We start from the raw sequence: 14867 nt of genomic DNA, 5'->3' as shown, positions 1-14867 counted from the left end.
TAGTTGAAACATCTGAGGGTGTTGGGAAACCATGTTCTGCTCTAACTCACAGTATAATTCCACATGAAAATGTCCCTGTGGTGCCGTGATGTTAAATGACTTTATGTGAGAGAGTTGGTCAGTCCTTTTATCTTACCTTATAACACTATAATTGTTATTTAATGTGGTGACACTAGACATAAGAATTTATTCTGTGCTGTATAACCGATGAGTATTATTTATTCTGTGATAGCAGAAATGAATCTAAATGTATACCTGTATAATGACAGTTCAAATACAACAGTCATATCATAGTCCTTTGCATAAGTAAGAAAAACACAACTATTGGTATGAGTTGAAACTCTATTAGACCCGGTCTATGAACAAGGCAACATTAGAGATGTTGCCCCACACACATGATGCACCACTCAAGGGGCGCATCATTCACCAAGGTTTGTTCAATATTGTGACAGTTGTGTCTGAGATTGCGTGGGTTAGCAAAACTCAAATCCCTGACCATGTGTGCCAAATTTGCTCGATGACAACCACAAGAATACTTATTTGTACGAATTCAAAGAATATTGCAATTTCCATCTATGCAACATATCACGTGTCTTGCAGATCATTCATTCGGTTCAATAGTAGAAGTATTTTAAGAGTTTTTAACACAGTAACAAAAATCCACCTAATGCTTTCACAATGCTAATTTGTTTCTTGTGAAAAGCGGGACCAATGAACCACTTGTCATGAGTTAAGGTCAAATGGGGTGAGGGGCGTAGCCTTAAATGCCTTTTCAGTGTAATTACTGTAAATACTGGATCCCTATGACAAGACAAATCATTTGCTCAAATTCTGTCAAACCAGGCCAGTGGTGTCTGTGATGTTGTTTGTGGCTTAAACAAGACCATAAGCATGGAGACCCCTTGTGGGCGACCATTAGAAGCAGTTGTTTTCACCAGACTCTGTACACCATCTGCCCTTATTCACCCTGGGGTATACTGAACTACAAACACGGGACACTTCTCCCTTCTATTGTGTACTTCTCAACACTTTGCTACAGTCAGGAAGTCAGTCAGAGGAAAGGAGGGCTTTTCCATCGCTATAGAATGCTTCAGGATTTAGGGAATGAATCATTTCTTCCTACTTACCCAGTCACACAATCTTATGGATAATATTCAAATGTCTCTGTGTGCAGTTTGGAGGAAGTTGAAGGTTGTCTGTTGTTAGCTTAGCGTCCAGTTACTGGAGGTTGCCAGATACTACTAGCCAGCTCCTCTCAAAAACATGCAAATAGACCTATTTCAAACCTAGGTTGTTGGCTATTTTTAGACTTACAAAGCTGTACATAGTAATCAATATTTTACTACTTTGTACAGAACGTAGCAACTCGCCCTCTTTATAGTGGTTTTATTTTTAGTATCCGTGCATGGTGTAATTTTCTGTGATTATCTCTGACATAGCCTAGAAGTGCTGCTAGCTGGTTTTTCTGAAGTTGTCAGTGGAAGGCAGCATGTGTAAACCATAAAGACTGCATTGTCTCTCCCTCTCTAAGCTACCTCCTTTGCTTTTTCTTTTTTTTCCTCCTGTGGATCTAAAGAGCCTGTCTTGCAGGCTGCCGTCCTGGTGTAGCTGCACTCACACGAGAGAGAGGCCCCCAAAAGGGGGGCATTTACAACTGGGAAAAAGGCCAGAGACAAATATCTGGTTCTTGTAGCCACTGTACTCTACTCCTCCCTCACCAGCATTTTGTAGAGTCAGTTTTCCATTGATTCTGAAGATAAGTAACCCAATAGACTAGCTGCACCCCGGAGACAGCAGTTACTCCCCCAAACTTACCAAAATGTCCACTATTGTACAGTAGTAACTTTACAGCTACAAGATTTTCCTAACTTTTGTAGAATCTATACGTTAAGTTCCCATGCAGTCTTTGTAATTAAATGTTAAAATCAATATCCAATAAGTATGTGTTTTTGCGTATTTAGTGTGTATTTAATGAGAAAAAAGCCTCCCTATTCACCTGAGCCTCTTTTGGCTGTTAAAGGTCTCATCACGTGGGCATTAGGAATTAAATGTGATGATATGTTCGTGCACAGCTGTAATAGTCAAATCAGCTTTGTGACATCACACAGTAAGAGATAAGTTCCATTCCACCTGAACAGGCTGAGATTCCATGCATTCTTTTAAACTAGCTCTTACACGGAAAGGGGGAATTTATAGTGTGGAAATACAAAAAACGAACTCTGATTCGAAACAACAGCTCAGAACTAACATGTAGAATTTTTACCACGCCGGGCCTTGCTAACAAACATGAGTCGTTTGGACCTCCGTACATCCAGAGGTTGTGTCATGGTCCCGTAGACGTCCTTAGGCTCTATGGTCTCCTGCTGGATTGTAGTCCTAACAGACGGACTGTTACACTAACAAGTCTGAACCCATCGAACTCTGTTAGGTTTAGATTCTTTTCTTTTTCCAGTCAGGGATTAGGAGTTTCCTTGGTTGAGGCACACTGTACACAATACACAATCAACACTTGCACTTAACAGATTTGGCTTTTTTTGGCATCAACACTCTTGGCACTTCCTCTGTTCTTAGACAGCGCTATAAAACGTAGTCAAACTATTACTGTAAGAAGATCATAGAGAGGTGTGGATCAATTTGTCGCTCGAAAACCAGTGGTCACGGTCCACTGCGGTTGAGACCCTGAGGTGCGTATTATTATTGTTGATTGTTTAACTGCAAGTATTTGATGAAACGTCAAATCTCTAAAATATTCTGTGTCTACCAGTGAATGCATATAAAGGAGACTGGGGCTAGTACTGAATATATGCTACTCACAGTACAGCAGAGTAGCTATTGTGTGTTTTTTTCCTGCATGCTATTGGTAGACATGAACAAAAATAATAAGTTTGTGACAAAGGTTCTGCTCCTTGATGTTCATATCTGAATTGACTGTTTGCGAGGTGCCCAACAAACAGAATTTCACGTTTTTGTGGGGAATTGGAAATAGAGAGCCTCTGACAGAAATCACTGCTTTTGGACATTAACAAGGTAACACTCCATCTCATCTCTTTACCTGATTGGTTGAACAGGGCAGAAGAGAATCTCCCCTGTCAGATTTTGTCGGCTTCTTATCAACACCAGCATGTGGCAGATGTGGTTCATTAAGTTTCTTTTACGCCAGCTATGTTAGGTTAACATAAATGACTTGCGTGAACACATGGTTTTGTTCAGGACTTTACACATTTGGTAACATGAAACTGACCGGACCAAATGAAATTGATAAAATATAACAAATATTCAAACTCTTGATTCGAAACAACAGCTCAGAACTAACATGTAGAATATAAACGGAGTATCACACATGGTGAAGGAGGGCTTTGAACCATGCCGTCGTCCACTACGCCTGCCCTCACAGCAGATTCATATTTATAAACTGGAGCGTAGCCTCTTTGATTGAGCAGCACATGTTTCTGCTCTAGCACCAGCTCTCCCCCCTAGGGCCTACTGTATGAAGGGAGGGAGGGCCGCGGAGACTGGGGCTTAGGATTTCTACATGCACACACGCGCACACACAAACACTAGCACTCACGCACAGAAACACACATACGTGAAGCCCATTCACAGCTGCACTCATTCCATCGCTCGGGTCCAACGTCTTTCTCAGGTTTCTCTCACACGAATCAGCGTCCCAGGGCTGGCTGTAGTTAGTGTGTGTAAGAGAGAGAGAGAAATTATGTGTGAATGAGAGCGGCAAAAAGAGAGACAGAAACAGTAAGAGGGAGTGAGAAAGCGATAGACAGCCTTAGAGAGAAAGGGGGATATAGAGAAAGAGAGAGGGAGATAGAGCGAGAAAGGTAGATGGAAAGGGAGAAACCGGCAGAGATCGAACCCGATAGAGGCAGAGCGAGAGGCAGAGTGCAGCTGTCAGGGATTTACTGTGAGAGGCTTAAGTCCTAGCTAGGCCTGGCTCGCCTGTCCTCCGTTTGATTGACCTAATAGTTCAGTGTCAGGTACCACAAACCCTGTGAACTGCTGCCGGTTGGAGCCACCAGAACCCACAGAAACTCTGTCGCTGAGAGATGAGTTTGAGTTTGGTCCGGGTGAATTGATAACAGTGACTCGACACCACAGGAAATGGCCTGTTTTTTCTATTGTGTTAACAGCCACCAGTGCTGGACACTAAAGTGAGATCTATTCTTTTACGCAGGCTAGCGTGCATTTTTGAGGTGAAGTCTGCTTCTATCAAAGGAAACCTGTTTTTGTTTGCTTTAAACAGAGTAGACTTTTATGGAGAAAATTATGTTTACACTGGTTTTATAGAGATTTTTATTTACTTGTCTTCGTTGAATCTTTGTTGTCCCATCGAGGTCAAAGGGTCTTTATTTTAAGAGAGCTCTGTTCTTATTTATCTAGTAGTTCATGGCTGTAATTACTTGCTATATTTATTCTCTAGACTATACTTGTGTAAATATGAGGTAGGCCTAATTTAGGCTACTTTTTCTTGACTCATGTTGACATTGAAACCCTACTCCCATTGAGCCCAACTCACTTCTAAAATGTGTCAAACACGCTTATCCTACTGCTGGTTGACATCCCTGTGTTTAGTCCTGTGGGAAAATGTGACTTAGCTTTTGTTTGTTTACTACAATGGGATGTAAAACACATCAAGAAATGTATTTCATTACATGGGTTATTGGGCGATGATGACTAATGAACTTGACAACTCTTCACAAAACAGGCATTTGGAATTCATATTTATTTTTTGATGTGGCGACCTGCTCAGGTAGATTAGTATGTGTACATTTACAATGTCAGAGTTCTGGATTTGATTCTCACTTTTCCATGTATACAAAAAGGTATGCAGACACCCCGCTAGCTAAACTATAAAACTCTAGATTTTAGTTAATAGATATATCTAATTACTGTATATATATGATTATCCGTGCACACATAGTGAACCATCCTAACTCTTCTAAATTGAATGATATTTGATTTACTTGTTAGTGGTCGGTGGCGTTTCAGGCAGAGAGGACTGACCTCTCTTTGTCTACGTTCTCTGGTATTTCAGGCAGAGAGGACTGACCTCTCCTTGTCTACGTTCTCTGGTATTTCAGGCAGAGAGGACTGACCTCTCCTTGTCTACGTTCTCTGGTATTTCAGGCAGAGAGGACTGACCTCTCCTTGTCTACGTTCTCTGGTATTTCAGGCAGAGAGGACTGACCTCTCGTTTGTCTACGTTCTCTGGTATTTCAGGCAGAGAAGAAAGCCCAACTGGTGTCCGATCTGAATGCAATGGAAGACCATGAGGAGATGGAGCCTGGACCACAACACAAGGAAGAGGTGTCTGTCATCACACACAACCAGCAACAGCAGCAGAAGCAACAACAACCACCCCAACAACAACAACCCCAACCACAACAACAACCCCAACAACCACAACAACATCAACCACAACAACATCAACAACATCAACCACCACAACAGCTTCCACAGCAACAGCAGCAGCCCACAGACCCAGCATCCCCGACAGTGGCCACCACACCCGAACCTGTCGACATGGCAGGAGGGGACAAGACTTCCCCCAAGACTGCAGATTCTGAGCCAGAGTACGAGGTAAAGACTGACCAAATGCTCAGCCGGACCAAATGCTTATTCGTCCAGACACTAACTTCATAAACATATATTTGTTAGAATGCACTGTGTACGTATGTTCCGACAGAGTTTTCTCTGTGTTGTTATTTCCTGGTTTCTGATTACGCTGTCCTGTAGGACGGACGCGGTTTCGGCATCGGAGAACTGGTGTGGGGGAAACTGAGGGGGTTCTCCTGGTGGCCTGGTCGTATCGTCTCCTGGTGGATAACTGGACGCAGCCGAGCTGCTGAAGGCACACGATGGGTCATGTGGTTTGGTGATGGAAAGTTCTCTGTGGTGAGTAAAAAAAAAAGGGGAAGACGACATATTCTGTTGGCGCCACACAGATGAGGAAATGTGTGTACTCCAAGTTACCTTAAACCGTATCTCTTTGAAGAGTATCTTTAATAACTCTAAAGGCACTTGTCTTTTCCTACTAGCACTGGCTTTACTAACAAATCCTTTGGTAAGGGAAAATGTAGTTGATATGATTGTGATATTTTCTAGTCTCAGCTAGCTATCTTAAGATGAACAGACTAACACAAAGTCTGAATAAGAGATTCAAATGATTGAATGTAATTTTCCCAAACATTTTTGGATTCCTGTTTTGATACACTGTGCTTACTGAACACAACCTATTTAAACTGCTTTTTAAAAAAGGAAAGGGATATGTTCAGTTGCTCATCCGTCTTACTGTGTTCCTCCAGGTGTGTGTAGAGAAACTTTTGCCTTTGAGTTCTTTTTCTAACGCCTTCCATCAACCCACCTACAACAAGCAGCCTATGTATAAGAAAGCCATCTACGAAGTGCTTCAGGTCAGTGATGGGCTAGCTTTCATTATGTTTCATTCTCAGTATTCATTCACTCATGTCACATCACAGTAAAAACACAGCTACTGTGTTGTGTAATACGAGTTCACAACTGCAACTAAATTGAAATCTGGTTTTAATTTGACTGTAATAAACTTCAAGCAATTTTATAGCTCACACTCACCACTCTGTCTCTTAAAAGTGGCACGAAATACTCCAAAATAACTCAAGGTATTGTTTCTAGCAATTCTAGACACAGTATCTATTTCTTTATCAATATCTATACATAGTATATACCAGTTGTTCTCAACTGATGGGTCACAATTATTCAGATATTTTATGGGATCTATAAGTGAGCTTGCCAAGTCTTCCTCAAGGCAATGAGTAATATGGAATTATTGTAGTGTTGTTACGCTTTGGAGTTTCTGTTTATGTCACGTGCTAACAGACATCATGGCTGTTCAGATGTAATCTGTGAATAGGCTGCCAGAAACATCGATTATGTTTTGAATCCACGTTTTTTGGTGAACTCAGTCATGCTAATCAACTAATATTACCTACAGATACCATATCTGTCAAAAACCAGCAGAATTATACATTGAAGTTTCAGGTGAAAAAAACACATTGAGTAAGCCTCCTTTCTTCACAGTATTATTTCCCCATAGCTTATCTAGAAGGGAAGATTCTTCATAGAATTAGCGACTATGAAAAGGGTCCATGAACTCGAATAGACAGTTGTTGTTCTGGCACAGGTGCATGTATAGTAGATTGATAAACCGTTCTATATGTACGTTATAAACAGGTCTAATCTGGTTTTGTCAGCCCAAACTGCAACAAGTGCTTTCTGGTCACAAATCTTTATATCCACACCAATGGTCATGGCACACATCTTGTTGGTTTTGAACAGCACATAGAAAATATATTTTTGGTGGAAAGCCTATTCAATTATTTTTTAAATTCAGTATTACACTCACAACAAACGGATGGCCTAGAGTGCTAGACTTTGACTGACCTGTGGCCTACTCAATGATTAATTAGTCCACTGACAGACAGAAGTGCAAATAAGACCGGTGTCTTGGAAGGACAATGATAGTTTCAACTGGTCGCCAACAAACATTGTGGTCAACCAAGCGCCTCCAGGCAACTAAATTGGGTAAGCCCTAAAATATTGACAGCGAAAAGGAGTGAATGTGTTTCCCTTGTTTTTTGTTGTTGTTTTTTGTGTCCCTTGTTTAACATAATACCAAATATTGGGGTCTTGATTGAGAAAACCTGGTTTAATTTGGGTCTGGAACGAAAGGCGGGTTGACCTAAACTCTACAGATGAAGTGATGCTGACAGGTATTGTGCCTCTGCAGATGGCCAGCGCTCGAGCAGGCAGAGCCTTCACAGCCTGTCTAGAGAGTGATGAGACAGAAACGTCAAAGTCTGTGGATCTGCAGAACAAACAGATGATAGAGTGGGCCATGACGGGCTTCCAGCCTACAGGGCCTAAGGGCCTTGAGCCACCAGAAGGTAATTTCAGTTTTTTTTTACCAGTTATTTGTAATGACAACACTGGAAATCCCCTGAGCTTTAAGACGGGGGCTAGAGGAACTAACAACATAGTATAATCTTTCTAATTATACAATGTGTAGGCTCATACAGTACATTGTTATAGTGCAGCAAACATCTGAAAGGCAGCTCACAGTTTAGACAAGTACATGGCCATGCTGTGGGGTCAAGGGCCTTGCTCAAGGGCACAACAGTAGTGGAATGTTTTTAAGATGTGAACACGGCAGCCCTTCAACATCAATCATGTTTAGTCAGGTTTTTGAGGTGTGCATTGTTTTACTGTTATGCCCCGCCCACCAGAGGAACGTAACCCATATAAGGAGGTGTACCCTGATGTGTGGGTGGAGCCAGAGGCTGCAGCATACACTCCCCCTCCAGCCAAAAAGCCTCGCAAAAGCACAGCAGCGGAGAAACCCAAGGTCAAGGAGATGATTGACGAGGGGACGAGAGGTAAAGAGTCTCTTTTTATTAGGTTTAATTGGGGTCATGACCTATGTGTCCCTCCCCCTCAGGGAGTATCGGTTGAGGCTGTTTGTGTGTCTGTGTGAGAGAGACACAGGGTAGACAGGTGCTTAGTACTTAAGAGTTAACATGTTGAGTTCTGTTAATGGGTGAAGGTGTTAGATGTTATGTGGCTGGTAAATGTTTTGTAGAACTTGCTTTCGTTGCTGAACCGGAGGTGTTATAAATGCATTTTCAGTCTTCCTCTAGTAATAATACAGTATTTTGGAGGAAGTCCCACCTTAAAAGCGTATGTTGAGGGAAGGATTGGCGGGCGTATGTCTGCAGATCAGTTTTTTAAATAATGTATATATATATATATATATGCTATGTATCTTGAAAATGTAATATGCAAATATTATCTGTTTGCAGCAGTGTTCATTTTTGCGGCTATTTTAGTCTTCTTTGGACAACAGGTCTACTGTAATTGGACAAGGCTTCACATGATTGAAGAGGTAGTCTAAATAGGGATTATTAAAAAGGAAAATAAATGCCTGTCATATTAGTCTGCCATTTTAGTCATTGCTTTTTATAATAATTAAATAATTATAAAACCCTGTTTTGTTTTTCCATTCTATTTTCAGAAAGACTTGTGTATGAAGTTAGACAGAAGTGCAGAAGCATAGAAGGTAAGTGGTTTTTCTGTTCATTCAGCCCGGGTCGTGTAGTTAGACCTGAATAGAAGAAAGTGACTCTTTTATATGATTCCTCAAAGCATATTGGCTTTCCTTATGAAATGTGCATTCCTTTCACAGCTGTTCAAATATGCCTATTGAATCCCAGGCTGGATGCATGGCAGTGGGTTTCTTTAGACCTCCAGTAGCTGGCCTCTATGGGTGTGTGCGTTGGGCTCGCCTAGTACCAGTGATTTAGTGAAGGGCAAATGTTTATAAACACTGTATTAAATGATGTCTTTCTCCACAGACATCTGCATATCCTGTGGAAGTTTGAATGTTTCTCGTGAACACCCACTCTTCGCCGGAGGAATGTGCCAAAGCTGTAAGGTAAGGAGGGATGAAGAGGCCATTGGTGCAAAATAGTCAGGGATAGCTTGTCAGAGTGAGGGCTAGCTTTGACCATGGAGTCAGGGCTAACTGTTGACCGTGGAGTCAGGGCTAACTGTTGACCATGGAGTCAGGGCTAACTGTTGACCGTGGAGTCAGGGCTAACTGTTGACCGTGGAGTCAGGGCTAACTGTTGACCATGGAGTCAGGGCTAACTGTTGACCATGGAGTCAGGGCTAACTGTTGACCATGGAGTCAGGGCTAACTGTTGACCATGGAGTCAGGGGCTGTAGGATTTAGTGATAACTTAAGGATTCGGGGCTTAGTGTCGGAGCCAGGGCTAGCTGGGGGGGCTATTTGGAAAAAGTATGCATTCGCTACTGTAGAGAGTCTCAAGCTGCTGTTTGGTCTTTTAAATCACTATTAACCCCAAAGAGCAAGTAACAACAAGACTTGATTCACAGTGGCAAGAAAAGCTCCCTATTGGAGTTGGAACCTAGGAAGAAACCTTGAGAGCATCCATACTCTAAGGGGTGGCCAGTACTGTTCTGGTTGGGCTGGGTGAACATGACTTTTCTGGGCTGCAAGACTATTTAGCATGTTTTGATGACCAGCGGGTCAGTTAATACAGGTGGACAGTTTCCAGAGACTTGAAGGCAGAATCCAGATCAGTGGCACAACCAAGTGGACAAGGACAGAGATAACCAGGTGGGCTGTGTCAGGAGGAATCATCAGGCAGCAGCTAGAACTGCAACACAACCAGGAGGACTTTGGACAGGGACAGCTAGAAGTAGTCAGGCCAGGTAGTCCTGGGGTTTGGCCAAAGAGCTCAGGTTCTTCTAAGATTCAACAGGACACCAGAAAAATGACACTGTGGCCCGTACGAAGATAACCAAGGACAGGGTCAACCAGGCAGAAAGATTACATGGTCAAGAGAACTTAAATCTAGATAAGTACCCCTACTCCGATACTCTAAATACATACAGGTCTAGCTCCTCTCTAAGCTCCAGCTCTGCTTAAAGCCCTGCTTAATGTTTTAAATCATTTTGTTACCAAAACACAAACACAGATTACAGGAAAGGCTTAAAGAATCACTTCGACAAAGGACACTTGTGCCAGCGATGAGGCCTTTACAAGCCCAACAAGCACAGCCAGCGTTTCGTGCGAGCCAGTCAAACTGAAACATGAATCTATCGAGTGAGGTTTCTTCTTTCTCGTATCTAGTGGCGTTGACACCGAAAGAGTCAACGTGCAGGGCGAAAGTCCTTATCACGGCCAAAACATCATGTAATTTCTCTTTGGCTGTTGTGTGCCAGAACTGCTTTCTAGAATGTGCGTATCAGTACGACGACGACGGCTACCAGTCCTACTGCACCATCTGCTGCGGGGGCCGAGAGGTGCTCATGTGCGGGAACAACAACTGCTGCAGGTGAGTCCATGCGCGTGTTCCCCGTAACTGACGCGCGTCGACGCCCGACCCGCCAGGCACGCCGGCGCATGGCGACCGGAGCGATTTAGGCGCGTGTGGTTGACATTGCCGGTAAACAGCACCCCTGGCCCTCCTTCAGGTGTTTCTGTGTGGAGTGTGTGGACCTGCTGGTGGGCCCAGGCGCGGCGCAGATAGCTATAAAGGAGGACCCGTGGAGTTGCTACATGTGCGAGAAGGGCCAGAAGGGGGTGTTTGGCCTGCTGGAGCGCCGCACTGACTGGCCCTGCCGTCTGCAGCACTTCTTCGCTAACAATCACGACCAAGATTTTGTGAGTCGTATTTCCATACTATGTGTTAAGCTGGCTGAGATGTTTAGAGCCACGATGAGTCTGTATTTCATTCTGACACAGTTCATGGGTTCCCCTGCAAGAGCCAAAGGATCCCGGCCAGCTGAATTCATTCCAGGCTCACTCGGGGTAAATACTGAACCACGGTTTCTCTCCCTCTGTTTTCTCTCTCACTGCGCTCTTTCTCCCTTCTGTCCCTCTCTCTTCTCTCTCTGTCTGTGATTTTCATAGGAACCACCAAAGCTTTACCCTCCTGTGATGGCAGAGAAGAGACAACCCATTCGCGTCCTGTCACTGTTCGACGGCATAGCCACAGGTTGGACTGGAATCTCCCTCCTTTCATTTTTTTTCTCCTCTCCTTTTCTTCTTCCCCTCCTCTCCTCCCCCTTTTTACCTTTTTACCTTTTCCCCTCTTGTTCCCCCCTTGATACAAAGCACTCCAAAGCACTCTGAACTCCTCTGTCTCAGTCTGTAAAAAACACTGTCAGTCTCAGGTTTCACTGGGACTGGCCCTCATAACTCCTGACTGCATTTACCAGACTGACTGTTGGTTAGACTGAAAGAAAGACTGGCAGCCGGTTATTGAGTAAAAAACTTGCTACCGTTTGACATTGTGCCCCTTTGACCTCTGGCCTTTAGGTCTGCTGGTGCTGAAGGAACTGGGTATCCAGGTGGAGCGCTACGTGGCGTCGGAGGTGTGCGAGGACTCCATCACAGTGGGCATTGTCAGGCACCAGGGACGCATCATGTATGTGGGCGATGTGAGGAACGTCACACGCAAACACGTGAGTACCCTCCCTGTGTGAGCACTGAGTCACCCTAAAAGCCCAGCTCCACACCTGTGCCTCAACCACCGTCTCAGTGAGGACATCCCCGTTCAGAAGGATTGTAAGGTGAACTTATGAAAACACTTCAATGGTAAAACATGGAACGCTGGTTGAAACCCCAAAAACCCCAATTGTTGTCTGTGTGTTTATTATACCCCATGGTTCTTTTGGCTCTCATTGTGTTTCCTGTTATCTTTGTCCCTTGGCACAGTTACAGGAGTGGGGCCCCTTTGACTTGGTGATTGGTGGAAGCCCATGCAACGACCTCTCTATTGTCAACCCCGCTAGGAAAGGTCTTTATGGTAGGCAACAACAGTTAACAATGGGGAAGATCTACTGCATGTCCCGTAGCTGAAATTTTAATTGCCATCCTTCTCTGCCTGTCTCCCTGTAGAGGGCACTGGTCGGCTTTTCTTTGAATTCTACCGCCTGCTGCACGAGGCCCGGCCCAAAGATGGCGACAACCGGCCGTTCTTCTGGCTCTTTGAGAACGTGGTGGCCATGGGCGTCAGTGACAAGAGAGACATCTCTCGCTTTCTTGAGGTTTGTTTATTTACAAAGTTCATACAGGGCTGGCTCATGTAATATTACTGGATGATACAGGGCTGGCTCATGTAATATTACTGGATGATACAGGGGTGGCTCATGTAATATTATTGGATGATACAGGGGTGGCTCATGTAATATTGCTGGATGATACAGGGGTGGCTCATGTAATATTACTGGAAGATACAGGGGTGGCTCATGTAATATTAGTGGATGATACAGGTGTGGCTCATGTAATATTACTGGATGATACAGGGGTGCTCATGTAATATTACTGGATGATACAGGGGTGGCTCAGGTAATATTACTGGATGACAAATTTCCAGAATTACAAAGGTCTGGTCACACAAATGTCCAAAAGTGTAGAGATTCTAACTTATGGGAGTTATAAAAACAAAAAAAATGTTTAAACTGTGGGACAATACTGTAACATTCACTCCTTAGTAATCCTCACTCCTTAGCTTAGTATTGATGAACCAACTGGAATAAATATTTCAATCCTTGTTACAGTAGGTAACTTTCTGAATGTGTAGACATTAACTTGTTTTTGTTTGGTTTTTGCTTGTAGTATACAATATGAACAAAATGTTGATCTGAGATGCAACACAAAAGCATAAATACAATGACAGTACTAAATACCCATTGAACATTGCACAGAGGAATTTAAAACACTATTACAAACAGGTACAATCCATAACCATAAGGTATTCCAGAATTTCCCCTATAAATTGTGCGCTTTGCATGATATTACAGACTGTGAATAACAGTATATCAAGATAAAATGCTGAAGTGTACTAATGTCTGCTAATATGTACACATTTAACAGCTCAAGTTTGGCTTTACTCTTTGTCCAGTTTCCATTATTGTCATACCATGTACAAGAACATGGTCAAATCACAAATGTCTTTATAGATCATTGTTCTGGTTCTTCCTCTCATCTAACTCTTTCATTCTTCCTCTTCCTCTACCTTTCCCCTCTGATGTGGTCATCCATTGTTCCAAAACACAGATGAGTTTAACAGTGACCCTTTTTATTCATGTCAACATCCTGATTGCGTGTTAAACCATTATGCTCGTTAGTGTTTGTACCTCCACATCTGGGTACAGAGAGTGTTAAAATGACAGTGTTAAAAATGGATTTGAATTTGGAATATTGAACGCTTGTGTTTTCTACATAAAAATTAGTGTAAATTGTGCCTTACAAAGAGAGTACTGTGTCGGGTTTTGAAAAAAGCTTGAATGAAACAGACGTGTCAAAACTGGTGAATAGTACTTATGGGTTGGATAAATGGTTTCCGTTCTGGAATTTAGAAAAAGGGTTTTGTGTGTTTTGTTCATAGAACCAGTCTTACTGTGTTTGCAATTGTGTGAAACTGTTATATGGTATGCCACCTTGTGGAGATAATTCACAGTGCATGCTGTCAGTATAATGGTTAGGTTACCAAGGAACAATTGAAACTGTTTAAGACATTAACTGAGTGTGGTATTACACTCTCCTTATACGATCCTCCCCGGTCAGGTCAGGATTGGAGGAGTGAATAGGTTTTAACACTCCTCCTGTTCCTCCCTTACCAGTGCAACCCGGTGATGATCGATGCCAAGGAGGTGTCTGCTGCCCACCGCGCCCGCTACTTCTGGGGCAACCTGCCTGGCATGAACAGGTTGGTGAGAGAACGGTGAGGGACGCAACAGCCAGCGTATCGCCCAAAGCAACGCACATCTGAGCTAGTTCCTGAACCAGTCAAACGCCCGAAACCAAAGAAGCTTTATTTCCTTTCTTGCTCACTCTCTCTTTGTCTCACTCTTATGCTCACTTTCTTCCTCGCTCACTCCACCTCACTCTACCTCTGTCTGTTGGTCTGACTCTTATTTTCACACGTCCCTAAACGTTCCCTCCATTTTCCTCTGCAGACCATTGACAGCCATGTGCACTGACAAACTGGACCTCCAGGAGTGTCTGGAGCATGGTCGAACAGCCAAGGTCAGTTCTACTTGTCGGATTTCTTACAGCAGCTCAAGTTTGGCTGTTATGGCATTGATCAAGTTATCCCAGTAGGGGCTAAGGAGTCTTGCTCGCGGCATACCGACCGTCCCCGGGAGTCCTTCAGAGGGCAGTGCAAATTGGCTCAATGACGGCAATAATTGCGAATACTATTTATATTGTCGAATGAAACAACAGAAACGTTATCATTATCCATATAGCTGAACGTGGAGTTGGCATATGTGATTGAATTTGAATG

At 43.3% G+C, this 14867-nt stretch overlaps 1 protein-coding gene across 6 annotated transcripts in view; it reads left to right on the top strand.

The window, feature by feature from the left end:
- Positions 1-14867, top strand: part of dnmt3ab (DNA (cytosine-5-)-methyltransferase 3 alpha b) — a 44728-nt gene that overhangs the window by 25649 nt on the left and 4212 nt on the right. For 3 of the 6 annotated variants that reach the window (XM_029125732.2, XM_020053977.3, XM_020053975.3), the window contains 15 exons: positions 5233-5592; positions 5749-5907; positions 6318-6425; positions 7778-7934; positions 8274-8423; positions 9059-9103; positions 9399-9478; positions 10795-10907; positions 11047-11236; positions 11486-11570; positions 11894-12039; positions 12293-12383; positions 12476-12624; positions 14203-14288; positions 14539-14608. In XM_029125732.2, coding sequence (XP_028981565.2) covers positions 5233-5592; positions 5749-5907; positions 6318-6425; positions 7778-7934; positions 8274-8423; positions 9059-9103; positions 9399-9478; positions 10795-10907; positions 11047-11236; positions 11486-11570; positions 11894-12039; positions 12293-12383; positions 12476-12624; positions 14203-14288; positions 14539-14608 — 1989 coding nt within the window. Of the gene's footprint in view, positions 1-5232; positions 5593-5748; positions 5908-6317; positions 6426-7777; positions 7935-8273; positions 8424-9058; positions 9104-9398; positions 9479-10794; positions 10908-11046; positions 11237-11485; positions 11571-11893; positions 12040-12292; positions 12384-12475; positions 12625-14202; positions 14304-14538; positions 14609-14867 lie in introns of all 6 variants that reach the window. The other 3 variants (XM_020053976.3, XM_020053978.3, XM_020053974.3) reach the window with 1 other exon arrangement.

Source organism: Esox lucius, chromosome 15 (assembly GCF_011004845.1).
Source record: "Esox lucius isolate fEsoLuc1 chromosome 15, fEsoLuc1.pri, whole genome shotgun sequence".
Classification (NCBI taxonomy): domain Eukaryota; kingdom Metazoa; phylum Chordata; class Actinopteri; order Esociformes; family Esocidae; genus Esox; species Esox lucius.
Note: the sequence above shows the minus strand (reverse complement) of the source record. Positions and strands in the feature narration are given on the sequence as shown.